The 13,607-nt window shown below is 41.3% G+C and overlaps 1 protein-coding gene across 2 annotated transcripts; it reads left to right on the forward strand.

Moving 5' to 3' along the window:
- Positions 1-4,697: 4,697 nt before the first annotated feature.
- ggt1a (gamma-glutamyltransferase 1a) lies at positions 4,698-11,126 on the forward strand. Of its 2 annotated transcripts, none has more exons than XM_056376958.1 (12): positions 4,698-5,524; positions 5,602-5,732; positions 5,817-5,906; positions 6,303-6,495; positions 7,454-7,614; positions 7,780-7,929; positions 8,383-8,519; positions 8,744-8,931; positions 9,042-9,169; positions 9,608-9,720; positions 9,810-9,923; positions 10,980-11,126. In XM_056376958.1, exons 1-12 carry the CDS (start codon positions 5,352-5,354, stop codon positions 11,124-11,126), a joined length of 1,725 nt encoding a protein of 574 aa, XP_056232933.1. In that variant the 5' UTR covers positions 4,698-5,351. The 2 variants fall into 2 exon arrangements, with proteins under 2 accessions (XP_056232933.1, XP_056232934.1); XM_056376959.1 differs by having other exon boundaries at positions 5,817-5,900.
- The last annotated feature ends 2,481 nt before the right edge of the window (positions 11,127-13,607 follow it).

Genomic DNA, 13,607 nt, shown 5'->3' on the forward strand with positions numbered 1-13,607 from the left:
GAGAATAAAAGAGCCAAGGATGTCAATGTTGTTTTTAATATTTTAGGCAACTGTGCTGCAAGAAGTCTTCTAAATAATTAGAGAATTTAAAGAAACTCAAATTTCAGTCTGTTTTTTATTTAGTTTTTCTTTTTTTCTCCAGTTGCCTACGTGCTTTGCCATTGGCCCTGAATAAATATGAATTTCTCTGCTGGCAATCTTGCTGTCAGACAGCCATTGCACGAGCTGTCAGATCCTGTTTGCATCTGTCATAACTCCACTAAACCACTGTCATCCTTTGAAGAACAACCATGTCCCAGTGCACCTTTCTGTCATGTGGATCAGTATCTTGCTCAGAGACCCACAGGGCGGACTGAAAGGGGACTCATGGGTGCATTCAGTTCTCAGTTAAGACATTTCACAGCCCCCAACACCTGCACTACAGGAGATTAAATTACCGCAAACATAAATGTAGCTTTTGCAGATTGCCTTGGATCCAATCTTATCAAATGGTGGCTTGTGATGCAGTGTGGATCTATTTGTAGACCCATCATGAGAGAGGCCAGGATCCGCCTGGTGGCTCCTCGGTGGCAGCCGGTGGCTCTGTGGTCTCCTGGTTTGTTTTCAGGTCAAGTCTGTTACTTTTTACTAGTGGCATCGGGACAATGTGCTTAATCCTCTGTGTTATCATCACAAGAGTGAAGTAACTAGTGTTATGTAAACATAATCCCCCGTTTTATTATTTCTAAGAGTGGAATTGTGTTATGTAAAGATAATAGCGTAAACACTGGTTTTAAAATAATTGAGCAAACATAGGCTTAGTAACATGGAGGTCACATATATATGTACATGAAAATATATTAATGTTTACTCCATTTATTCACTATCAAAACTAACAAGTTTGTAAATAAAATTATGAAAACAACAGAATTTTATTTTTATTTTTTAAGTAGCCTATATATTACTAAACCCAACTTTGCTCAGTTATGTTTAAAGCTAACTTGTATGCATGAAAAATGTATAAAAAATGACCAGACCTATGTTAGCCTATATATTTTGTTGAGTTGTGAACTTACATTATCTCAAATGTTTCCAGCAATTTTCAAACCCAGAGAAATCTCATTTTAATCAAGGTAACGGTCGGTTTCATTTAGTCGCCTGTCAATGACGACATATCCTCTCTGCGCATGCGTTAGCTTGTGGCTGTTTGCCAGAAGTGGTCAAAATTGACTCTTTACGCAGTTTTCTTGCCACGTGTTTACAACATACTTTACAGATCTTGGTTGTTTTTAATTATACATTTTGACCAGAGGATATTCATCAGATGTCTGAAAGTTATCAGAGAAACAAACTGAGCAAATGTTCAGCTCACAGCCTCTCTGGGACAATTTAAACGTAAAACTGCATCATTTAGTGTTTTTACAGGTTTTAGTCACCTGGTCTGTTTGTTTTGGAGACGATGAGGAGACTTTGGCTCCTGGTAAAAAGCTCCTGAACGACCGATTGACAGAAATGACAAGAATAGTGACAACAATAGTGACAAGAGCCCCCGTGATCCCACGCTACTTCATGATGTCAACAAATGTGGTCTTTTGTTATTGTTTTGATTGAGAGACCCTTAGTGGCAGAAAATTACATACTGTGTGTTTATGAAATTATGTTTACATACCACAATTGCAATAAAAAACATGGAGGATTAGTGAATAGTTTATATATATTTTTTTGATCCCTTTTATTTCAAAATGGGCAAAATCATAACCCTCTTGGTGGAAGTTATTACATAAAATGGATGAACAAGTAAAAAGTGGAACATGGCAGCTCAACCACCATCCTAAGACAGACCCATGGCTGCTGACCTGTCCTGAAGACAAACAAGGAAATTTGGCCCTGTCCTAGTTGACAGTGTGTCTTTACCTGCCAATAGAGAGCCACAGGCTGCCACTGAGGTGCCACTACCTGCCTGTGCCACTAGGAGGATCCCGGCCTTACTGCCCATCACTGTGGCTTTAGGGACTTTGATCCTGATTTGACCTTGTTTTCTGGTATGATTCAGCCTTGTTGAGTGGAGCAGGAGGGTTGATCTCTAATAAACATTCCCCCTGGCTGCACTACACTCTCCCCGGACTCAGCCTGCTGCATGTTTTCCTTGAGGTTGTAATTATGACTGACTTGTGCCCTTAATTTAATGTATCATCACCATGCTACTCATTTGTTTTGTCAGAGCTTTGTCTCTCCAAGCAATGCTGATGAAACTCATTTATTCATCATGTGCTAAACATAACTGTCCCTCCTGCTCTTGCATTTTTAGATTTTGAAATGTATATAAAGTGACATTTCTTCAGATAAGGGAGAAAACAAATAAACAAAGGGTCGGGATCCCGTGAGTGTTCACAATGTTTGGACGGGTCTGAGGAGTTGTGAAATGATTAAGGTGGCAGCCAATTTTCACAGATGAAGTTCAGTTTACTCGTCACGAAATGCGCCGGTCAGCTTCTAAAAACAGCTGTGTAATGTCTAACCCTGATGTCATCTCAGCCTGAGACTTACCGCTTTTAACAGAAAGCTGGCGCTGTGGGATTTTAAAGACATGGTCATTTAGGACCAGAGGGGGACTAATTACTAATAGCATTATGGGAGTTGTATGAACCAGGCTTTTAGGACCGATAGTAGAAAACAAAAGTCAAAAAATCTAAGCTGGTCTCAGTTCATTATTTTGTTTCTTCCTAACTTTGGAGTATCTCATGAACACAACAGATAAACAGGAAAATACTTTTATGCTGCACAAAATGCACAAATGTAATTTTTTAATTACGCAATAATTTGACCTCTTTGAATCTTACACTACATTAAAAAAGTTTAAAGCATTTTCTTTATTTACAATGATAACACACATTAAAGGAGCTATACGTTTTGCTATCGCTGCATACCCCGTGTTACCATTAACAGCTGTTTATTTACCAGAAGAAATGATGCGAGTTCACCATGAAACTTTATTCCTCTACTCAACAAGAGCTGTCTCCAATGGTGGAAAACAACGGCAATGTCTCAATTCTTGTCTCGTTACGTCTTTTCTTCTACTGAAGTTAGGATGCTAACCAGCTAGCCCCGTCTCGTCTCGTCTCTTTCTGATAGCGACTCACTGTAGCCTCCAGTCTGCCCTGAAGACGTAGCATTGCTGAGAGGGCAAATTATAACCTCTGGTCAAACGACAATGGCCACCACCCGCTCCTGGCAAGAAACCACATTCAGCGGCAGAGAAAAAAATGCTAATAGCTCCTTTATCCTGTAAATGTGCCAATGTTAGCTAGCTAATATTCTACTGTAGTCCTTTGGCAAGATATTCTTAAACCAAGCATTGTATTAATATAATAGGGCAGGAAGATATGACTGATATGACAACAATGGAAACAAATTCAACCTTCTAATGACGGCACACAAACATGCTGGGTGACACAAAGTAGCATAACATTAATGCAACTGGCGTGCTCCTATAGGGGTCGCGTCTGCTGAGGGACCTCTGTTGCACGTCTTGATTGTTGACTATCAAATAAAGGCACATAAGCATCAAAAATACTTAAAAAACATTACTGCATGAATTATAGCGTTATAAGCATGTACAACCACACAAGCAAATAAGTTTGGGAACCTCTGGGATAGAGGACGTGTGTGAGCTGTTCTTGCTTTCCACAGTATACAAGCCTCTAAATACATATTTTTCCATCACTGCTTAGAAAGAAGCTGAATTTCCAGCTTATAATTGCAGCAAACACGACCCGGTGTCTGTCTGTGGAGTCCCTATCATTAAAGGACTGCAGTCACACATAAAAACACATGACATCACCTCCTTTTCTATTGTGGCCATCGCTCTGCTGTGTTTCTGCAGGCTGCGTTTCTGTCCCTTAGGAACAACAGCAGTGTGTGATTTGATTTGCTACTGACTATATAAGTATAGACAAGCCATCCCCTCTGTTGTGCAAAAACAATCGGAGCGAAACCTGGACGGGTAGGAGTGTATCCCTCCCAGCAAAGTCAAAATGAAACCTATAAGCCTCTTGCTCAGGGATGAAAATATAACCGATTTCCAGCTGATATTTCATAAAAGCAACCCCCCTCATCCAGTGACTGATGCACACACAAAAGCTGAAGGAAGGCTTTTGTGATCTGCGACAAACAGATATGTAATTGTCCTCTTCCGCTATAAATCATCTCTGTCCATTAAATAAACTCCAATCCTTAGGGTTGCTCTGAACCTGGGAGATCCAGAACAGGATAGTAGTGATTAGATTTAGACACAATCACAGCCACAGCAGTAGCAGCAGCAGCCCACAGGCTCCTTTGACAGTGCTTTATCAGTGTGGCCCAGCAACAGGAGTGCACGCTGGATTAGCTGAGGTACCACAGAGGGGTAGTTTGCTGTTGAGAAGCTCCTGTCACAGACGTTGCCAGCTTGGACCTGTGTCGTTGGGATGAAGGCTCAGGCATCTCAATCAGTCTGAGGATGCCTGCAAGCCAAATAGAGTGTGACACAGCTACTGAGCATGGCAACGCTGCTGGCTGAGCCAATCACACGGATCCCCGAGTTGGGGCTGAATGCCGCCTGCATCTGTAAACAGATCACTCTCACCTTCACTTTGGCAAGCCTGCCAGATTGATATCAGAGTGAAATGGAAGGTTATAGAAGACTAGAAAGACACACTCAAGAGCTTCACCCCAATGTGAGGAAAAGGGGGGCATCCATCATTTGAAAAGTGCTGTCTACTCTTTAAAAAATGATCCATTAGACCACAACAAAATCAGTTTTTTGTGAAGAATTGAAAGTGCAGTTTGCTGTCAGAGTTTAAAACCTCATTGCTTTATTGCTAATATGGAGCTCAAACACACAGTCGCTACAGAAGAAAGCTTTCATGACCTTGACCTCCCACTTCCGTCTTCCTCTACGTCCCTGTCTGTCTCCATGCATCTGTTTTTTTGCCTGTAACTTTCAAAAACGTACACATGCTTATTATCCACAAGGCTTTGCTCAGCAACATTACAATGACACCTGAAAACCAAAGATGACACATGATGTTCCATCATCAGCATGGCACACACTGAGAGTTAGCTGAATGGACAGCTCCCTTCTTCTGTCTTCTTTTTGTCCTGTATTTGACATCTATCTGTGCAAGAACAACTCAAGGTGAGTGAACTTTCTGCTCTCCAAAAAACAAAAACAAAATGTGCTTTTTTTCTCCCTCCCACGTTGTTATTCATGTAAAGGTTCTGCTACCACGATGAAAATGATGGGTGATGTCTGGAGGAGAGGACACTTGTTTCTGAGCTGAGCTGGATCCTGTCTTGACTGTGAGGTGTGTTGATTTTCCCCGGGCAGGAAAATGGTTGGGAAGTCCCTGATTGCTGGCCTGGTGGTCCTTCTGGTGGCTGCAGTGAGCCTGTTCCTGGGGGTCTTCATGGGGCTGGGGAAGAAAAACACGCCTCCCCCCTCTGACTACTTCTACTCAAAGGCTGCTGTGGCTGCAGATGCTGGGAAGTGTTCAGAAGTGGGGAGGTAAGACGACTCTGATGCTCTAGACTTTTGATTTCCAGATGTGACATTCACTGGTATCACATTGTCGGTGTTTTCAGGGACATTTTGAAGAAAAATGGTTCGGCCGTGGACGCTTCCATCGCTGCCTTGCTATGCGTCGGCCTTTTGAACGCTCACAGCATGGGCGTCGGAGGAGGGCTCTTCTTTGTCATCTACAACGCCTCCACAGGTGAGTGCGCATCGTTAGTGTCAACTTGCCAACAAAGTTAACTAAGCAAAAATCCTCAATCTGTCCTCATTTTCTGCTCAACAGGGAAGGTAGAAACCATCGATGCGAGAGAGACTGCGCCCATGAACGCCACCGAAGACATGTTTGGCAACAACACCAGGCTCTCTCGTACAGGTAGGGACTAGCTGTGAGCTGTTGGAGTATTTCCCTGGTGCAGAGAGAAGAGAGAGTCACTCAAAGCACATCTGGCTTCATTGAGTTTTGGTGACACTGAAGCTACTGGAACAGGACTCCCATGTATCAGAGGCTAGAGAAGGATTTAGAGAAGATGAATATTCGTCCGGCTCCTCTCGGATGTTCTATCACACTTAATCTTTCTCTATCTTCCCTTGCACCTGTTGGTGGTTACATGAAAATGAAATACCGAATCTGGATGTGCTGCACACTGTATCTATAGATGTCAGAGGGTGTCTTTGTGTCTCTTAGTATGCTGCACCTCCACACGGACAAGGGACAGAGACAAAGCTTGTGAAATTCAAAAATAGTGCTATTGCTGTTTCCACCTGACAGGTGGATTGTCCATAGCCATTCCCGGGGAGATCCGTGGTTACGAGATGGCACACAAGAGGCATGGCAAGCTGCCATGGAGGGAGCTGTTTGAGCCCAGCATTGCCTTGGCTCGCGATGGCTTCCCTATAGGAAAAGCTTTGGCTCATGCCATCTTCAAGAGCAAAGAGTCAATTCAAAGAGACGCCAACATGTGGTGAGCATGAAGCATTAAATACACACACACTTGAAGGGCAGCAACAATGGCTCTGCTAACTCTGCTGCTTTTTCTAATTTTCATGAATGAAATTAATATAAATCATAAAGTAATTTGAATATAGTCCAAGAATCTGTGCTGGAAACTTAAAGGACTGGCTTATAGCTTATTGTTTTTACACTAAGCTTTTTGTACATATTAAACGAACAAGATAAAACTTGTGGATAAAGGTACAATTTGTGTTCTTTAGAAGTACTGGTAGCTACATTTATTTTACTTAGGACTGTGTCAGGCCGGCCGTTTCCCCCCAGCTTCCAACCTCTCTAGCTTCTGTGGATGTATTAGAAGAAAGGGACACTCGACTCCAAGATGACGCCCCATTCACTTTAATGCAAATTACTCACCCAGTGCATGAGGCAAAAAAAAAAAGTTTTCCTGCTTCCTGGTTGGCTCCTGCCTTGTGTGGCACACTGTACATGCAAATTTGTGTTTTGCTTTCATGGCCCTACCTGCTCAATCCTGTTGGGCCTGTAAACTTTACACTGGGATGAAGCCACACATATAATAAATAACTTTTCTAGGTTCTGGAAAGTTTTCAAATCTAAAATCTTAATGGTTTAAAAAAAGAGTAATAATTAACCCTGTTTGAAGTTGCAGTTGTCCTGTCTACAGGTTTACAGGCATCTCTTTTATAATGGTAGTCTATGAGAACAAGGCTTTTTAGGCCTGCAGGGTTTTTTTTTTTGTTGCAGAGAGAGTGGCCACTGAAACAAATTGGCATGTGGCTGTAACCATATTAATGCATCCACAGTAGCTTCAGGTTTAATGAACAGATATGTATTAATCTTCTCATCACTGTGAAGTCAGACATTTTCAAATTTGAGTCATAACAGCTTTAGCATACATTAAAAAAAAAAAAACAACAACTGATTTTCATATTTTTGTTCTCATTTTCCAGTGAGGTGTTTTGTGATTCTCAAAAAAACATCCTGAAGGAAAATGATATCGTTAGATTTCCAAAGCTGGCCGACACGTACCAACGAATAGCAGAAGAAGGACCTGACGTGTTTTATAACGGGTCGATGGCCCAGAGCATCGTGGAGGACATCCAGGCGGCAGGTCTTATTCTCCCGTTTATTTTTATCTTTAGAGATACATGAATGAACAAATGTTGTCACTAGGCTCAGAACTCAAACCAAGGCTTTACAGAAATACGGCAATCAGCGATTAGAACTTTATTCCTCATTTTAAATTTCACTCTGTTCATTTCTGTGCACGTTTCAGGTGGCGTTATCACCCTAGATGATTTGTTGGAGTACCAGCCTGTGCTGAATGAGAACCCTCTGAAGCTGAACATTGGGGAATACACCATGTATGTCCCAGACGCCCCCTCCAGTGGCCCTGTGCTGGCACTCATACTCAACATAGTGGATGGTGAGCAGCTTGGCCAAGTGCTTGTGCAGCCATGCAGAAGAAAGGATGTCAGGTTTCCCCAGGTCGTCCCTGAAATGTTTCTCCGCCCGGTCTGGAAGCAGAAAACAGAGCTGCTGCTCGGTTCTGCTTGCCAAGTTGAATTCACCATCAACACCCCATCTGTTCAGACAGAGAATCTTTAGTCATGCTTTAAATAAAACGTGGCATCATTAGTTTTAAATGAGGGGTAAGATTTAATGTGTTCATATATGACTCTGGAGAAACGTGTCCCCACTAGATTCCAGATCTGCTGGAAGGGCTCGTGTTGTTATTTGACTTAGACTTTAATGACCTGCCATGGACTGAAATGGGCTTTTAGCACAATGATGGAGAAGCCTCATTACCTGAGTGGGCCAAGAAAATGTAATTCTTCATTTGCTCCAGACATGATTTTTTCCTGTGGATATTTTGCAGGGTACAACTTCACAGACACAAGTGTCTCTACAGCAGAGAAAAAGACTCTGACATACCATCGCATCGTGGAGGCTTTTCGTTTTGCTTATGCCAAGAGGAGCAGACTCGGGGACCCACGTTATCTCAATATTACTGATGTGAGCCTTAATGTTATTGTTATTATCCTTCAGACCTTTATTTTGGAGCATTTCTATAGTGTGTGAAATGCATTGCCTGAGGGCAGTATGATCATTTATTTAGCCTTGATTTTAAAAATCCAGGTAGTGTCTTCTGTGTTGTTACAATGGCCAGAACGAGTGCTCTGCTTTAGTTTAGCATTCATGACAAACAGCTCTGCAACTGACTTGTTTTGTTCTCTCAGCTCATCCAAAACATGACTTCAGACTACTTTGCTGATGGCATAAGAAGTAAAATTACAGATGACACCACTCACCCAGACAGCTACTACGAGCCAGACTATTTTGTCCCAGACAACCATGGGACAGCTCACCTGTCGGTCATAGCTGAGGATGGAAGCGCCGTGGCCGCCACCAGCACTATTAATCTATAGTAAGAAGTCAGAGAATTTGAAATATATAGCCTTTCCTTTGTTTTGCTATATAGATATGATCTGTGACTTTGAGTGAATCACTCATTAAAAAGCTGTTTTATTTCCCCAGCTTTGGTTCCAAAGTCATGTCTCGATCAACTGGAATCATTTTCAACGATGAAATGGACGACTTCAGCTCTCCGTACATGACAAATGGGTTTGGAATCCCTCCCTCGCCCAACAACTTCATCCAACCAGGTGTGGCTGAACTGAATTGTCACACCTGTATTACTCCAACCCCCAGTTTAGGTTATACATTTTGGACATGTCTGTTTTGGTGGATGGTAGTGTTTCTAAATTCAGTCACAAAGAGGATGTGACTTGACCCTTTCTCTAGTGAGGATGATGCAGAGGTGATGTTTCCAGCAGCCTTTAGTTTGTCCCTGCATCTGTCACTGTCAGGAGCTCACAAACAGAGTCATCCTTCTCCACTTTTAGAGCTATAAGCTCATTTCCACACTCAAACTGCGGCTCACTGCTGCTCTTTGGTTTGTTTGCAGTCATTTTAAATATGTGGCAGATTAATGCGGCAGCTTTAGGTATTAAAATGCTGCGTGGGGACCATGAAACCACAAGGTAAAAAGTAAACAATTCTCCATTAAGCAGTCGTAGCAGCCTTCTGTTTATCTGTTGTAGGGAAGAGGCCGCTGTCTTCCATGTGTCCCACTATCATCTTTGACAAAGACAACAGAGTGAAAATGGTTGTAGGAGCGTCCGGGGGCACAAAAATCACCACAGCCACCGCCTTAGTAAGTCTGATTCATTCACATGCATCCTCATCCCACAGACTCACACACACTTAATTATTTAACGTCTTGCATTTTCTGGCCAAAAACAGGTAATCCTGAACTCCCTGTTCTTTAACTATGACCTAAAGAAAGCCGTGACGGAGCCACGAGTCCACAATCAGCTCAACCCAAATATGACAGTGGTGGAGCAGGGCTTTGAAAAGGTGGGTGGAGACTTATGATGCAAAACAACATCATGGAATATATGATATCACTAAGCAGCCTCTGGTGTTGCTGATTAAAGAAGCATTACTCATTACATACTAATGTGGCTACAAACTTAGAGTTTTTTGCAAAGCATACCATGCCTTTTTTTGATTGATTGTCTACAGTCCAGACAACCATTTATTTCAGCTCACGACAGTATGAAAATCAACTTGCAAAGGCTTGAAACTTGGGATAATATTAAATTCGGTTAGGTATTTGAGATTGTATCAATCATCTAAATTCACCAACAAAAAATGTTTAAAAACAATCCCATCTGTCACCTGCATCATCACAGGACGACAACCATAATTATGAATAATAAATAAAACGTAAGCAGTCCTAAGACACTATAGCCACGCTAGTGTGTTAGCATGCTCACATTTTCTAAGTAGCGGTAAACACAAAGTACGATGAGATTGTCATTCGTTTTGCAGTTATCAAATGTGGTTTTGGAGATATTACAATTTTGACCTGATGGTGGCGCTAGATGAGAAGTGATGGGATCAGCAAAGTCTCTACAAATAATCCTGAGGGGGGCGTGAATGTCTGCACCAAATGTCATATTTGTTGGAAGATCTTACTGAAAACCACAAATGTCAATGTCATGGTACAGAACTAGAGAACAGAGGGAAGGTCAGGGTCTCACTGAACTCACTGGGATTCATCCTCTGGACATCATGAAATAACCAAATCTAACTGGCAAGAATAACAAAGAAAAGGTGACCAAGTGTTTCCTCCGATAGATGACCCATCTCAACCAAGTTTGAGGTTTATGGAAGTTGATTTTCATAGCGTACTGGGTGCTAGAAAGGTGGGAAATCATTCCACAGATGTGTGACATTAGAAAACAATAATCAAGGATATTAATGTGACATGATGGAGAATATATTCCTTTTAGATCCTGTTATTGACCTCTATCACAGACCAGTAATACCTTAACCTCCTGCACAAGAATCTACATGTTTGTTTGTGTGTGTGTGTGTGTGTGTGTGTGTGTGATCATACCATGGCAGAGTGTCCTGGAGGGTCTGGCCCAGAAGAACCACGTAACACAACTGCTGAGGACTCCAGACTCTGTGGTCCAGGCGGTGGTGCGGCAGGGGGAGCGTCTCTGTGCAGAGTCCGACCCCAGGAAAGGAGGCTATCCAGCAGGATACTGAGCGTGACTTCAGGGCCTCCTCTGACCTGTCAGCCTGGAACGTCTCCTCAAAGACACTTGGACAGAGCCACTATACACAAAAGGTGCCTGCACTGAAGACTCAAGCAGTGTTTAAGCTACGGAGACACAGCCACCAATCCTTCTCTGAGATGAATTTCTTTTACTCAAACATGGAACATGACTCCATTTCAATACCTCTTTTACTCCAACTCAACGATTCAGCATTACTTTTTACTTTGGCATTATTTTTGTGTTTTGAAGTAAAATAAGAGGTTTCACCTAGTTTGACTCCCGTATCATCACTACTGGATACTGGTCAGGAAGGAGATGTTTTACGAAAGACCGAAACACATCTGCTTTATATAATAACCCTGCATGATACAGTATCCAACATATTAAAAACAAGTAAGTACCAAATATTAGGCAAATTATAATGTCATAATAAGAAAAGTTCTTAGGTTTCTTCACTATGTTTTAGGTAAGAATCTGAGTGGTTGTAGGTTGTCCATGTAGTATTTTCTTTTTATTTCTTTTATTGTCTAAGGAAAAACTATTGTCAATAACTGGACAGTTTGTCTGAGAGGGGAGGAGTGGGGCGGGGGAGAGGGGTTGGGTTTCATGTCAAACTGGTGAAAAACCATGAATTAAAAACATGACCAGCAAGCAGGTACATCACTTAAATATAAGAACACCTCAGGTTGTTTGCCTGTTTTACCAAAATGTCTACCTACATCTTTCTCCTGATGTAAGTCGATCCTGCAACGAACATTATTTAGCAGAAACTTACCGTGTTGTTTTCTACCGTGACTCTATAGTGAAACTATTACTTTTTGAATTGTAAATGTTTAATATCGAGTAGAGGTTAAGTGAATGTATAGTGTATTCTGAAAAATACATTTGCAGATATATTTTTCTAAACATGCATTGTTCCTATGCCATGTTTGTTGCCATGCTTGTTATTAAACATTTTGAACAAAGATGTTATATTTTACCATAGACACTGTGCTGTTTCTGTGCGGGAATGCCGGTCCATGAAATCACCATATCTTATCTTTTAGTTTGTGTTGAGTAAGTTTTTTTCTACAGTGTTAGTGCAGAACCTCATGTATTGTGGTAAATACATTTAATCCAGGGCACATATGGTGAGTCAGGACAGTTAATCAGATGTTCACAAGAACTACAACCAACAATTCTTTCCATTATCCATTAATTGTTTAATACTAATTAATTTGAAACATTTCCACAAAAAAGTTCCATGAAAACATTTTCGTAAGCTCAAAGTGACATGTTCAAATCTCTTGTTTGTTTGACAAGCTGTCATAACTCAAGGAGGCTGTACTTTGAGCTAAATGCTAACACAAGCATGCAAACATCCTTGTAAAACATAATGTTAGCTCTCAAAACTCAAGGAGACTGTACTTTGAGCAGTACAGTTATGTTATGTTATGACATGCATGTTAGCATGTCAACATTAGCTAATTAGCACTTAACACCGAGCACAGCAGAGGCTGATGGAAATGTCTTTAATACTGCGGGTCACAAACCAAAGAACTGGACAGATCTAAATTTTGATCTGATGAAGGTGCTGGATTAAAAGTCAAGGGATGCCCGATCTCCATTAAATTCATCCTGAGGAAGATCATGAATGATGATCATGTCCGTGCCAGATTTCATGGGAAGTCATCCAATAGCTGTTAAGAAATTTCACTACAAACCAAAAGTGTTAACCTGATGATGACACTAGAGGAGAAGTCAGGCTAGCACCAAGGTCATTAGGATTCATGGCAATCCACAGATAGTGGTTACGACATTTCAGTCAAGAGCAAAGTGGTGGACCAATACACCAACAGACCCATCCTACTGCCATGTCAGTAGCATGGCTAACACAGAGAAAAGCAAAAATTGGATTTGATTCCATTGATTTTGTTGATTGACTCACCATTTCAGCACTAAAAAAAATACAGTGAAAACATTTTTTAGGACATAATGGGTTCAATTATGGTCAGAAGAGATAAACAGAAGCTGTGGAGGACTCAGGACCCCTGAAGAGTCTGACCCCTTTTTACTTTCACTCTTCAGTGAATTTCAATCAGTATTCAGTAAATATCTGTGCGCTCTTTGAGCAAATGAAAAACCAAGTACCAGCAACAATGGGAATGCTTCACTGCCTTTAGGTAAAAACTTCAATCTCAAAAATGTCAGCTTTTTGTCATCCATAAATTTTCAGAGCTTAAAAAAAAAAAAAAAAAAAATCTTTTTAGTTGCTGTTTTTTAAATCTCGTCACTGATGGAAGAATTCTCTGAACTCATGGAAATTGCTCTGCTGCACTGAAAGCCTTTTGTAACCAGCAGCGTCAAATACAAATAGGAAGCTTTCTGCTGTAAATGGTTCTGCCAAACTTGATGGATAATGATTAGTGGTTTAACTCCCACTGCAGCACCACCACCATACCTGCATTCTCTCTGGGTTAAAAGTATAAAC

The sequence above is a fragment of the Seriola aureovittata genome, chromosome 5 (assembly GCF_021018895.1).
Source record: "Seriola aureovittata isolate HTS-2021-v1 ecotype China chromosome 5, ASM2101889v1, whole genome shotgun sequence".
Taxonomy (NCBI): domain Eukaryota; kingdom Metazoa; phylum Chordata; class Actinopteri; order Carangiformes; family Carangidae; genus Seriola; species Seriola aureovittata.

Excerpts from the sequence above, each read along its gene's own strand:
- ggt1a (XM_056376958.1), top strand. The coding sequence starts at position 5,352 with ATGGTTGGGAAGTCCCTGATTGCTGGCCTGGTGGTCCTTCTGGTGGCT. Across the intron at positions 5,525-5,601 it reads AAGTGTTCAGAAGTGGGGAG|GGACATTTTGAAGAAAAATG; the intron begins GTAAGACGACTC and ends CGGTGTTTTCAG. Across the intron at positions 9,721-9,809 it reads TCACCACAGCCACCGCCTTA|GTAATCCTGAACTCCCTGTT; the intron begins GTAAGTCTGATT and ends GGCCAAAAACAG.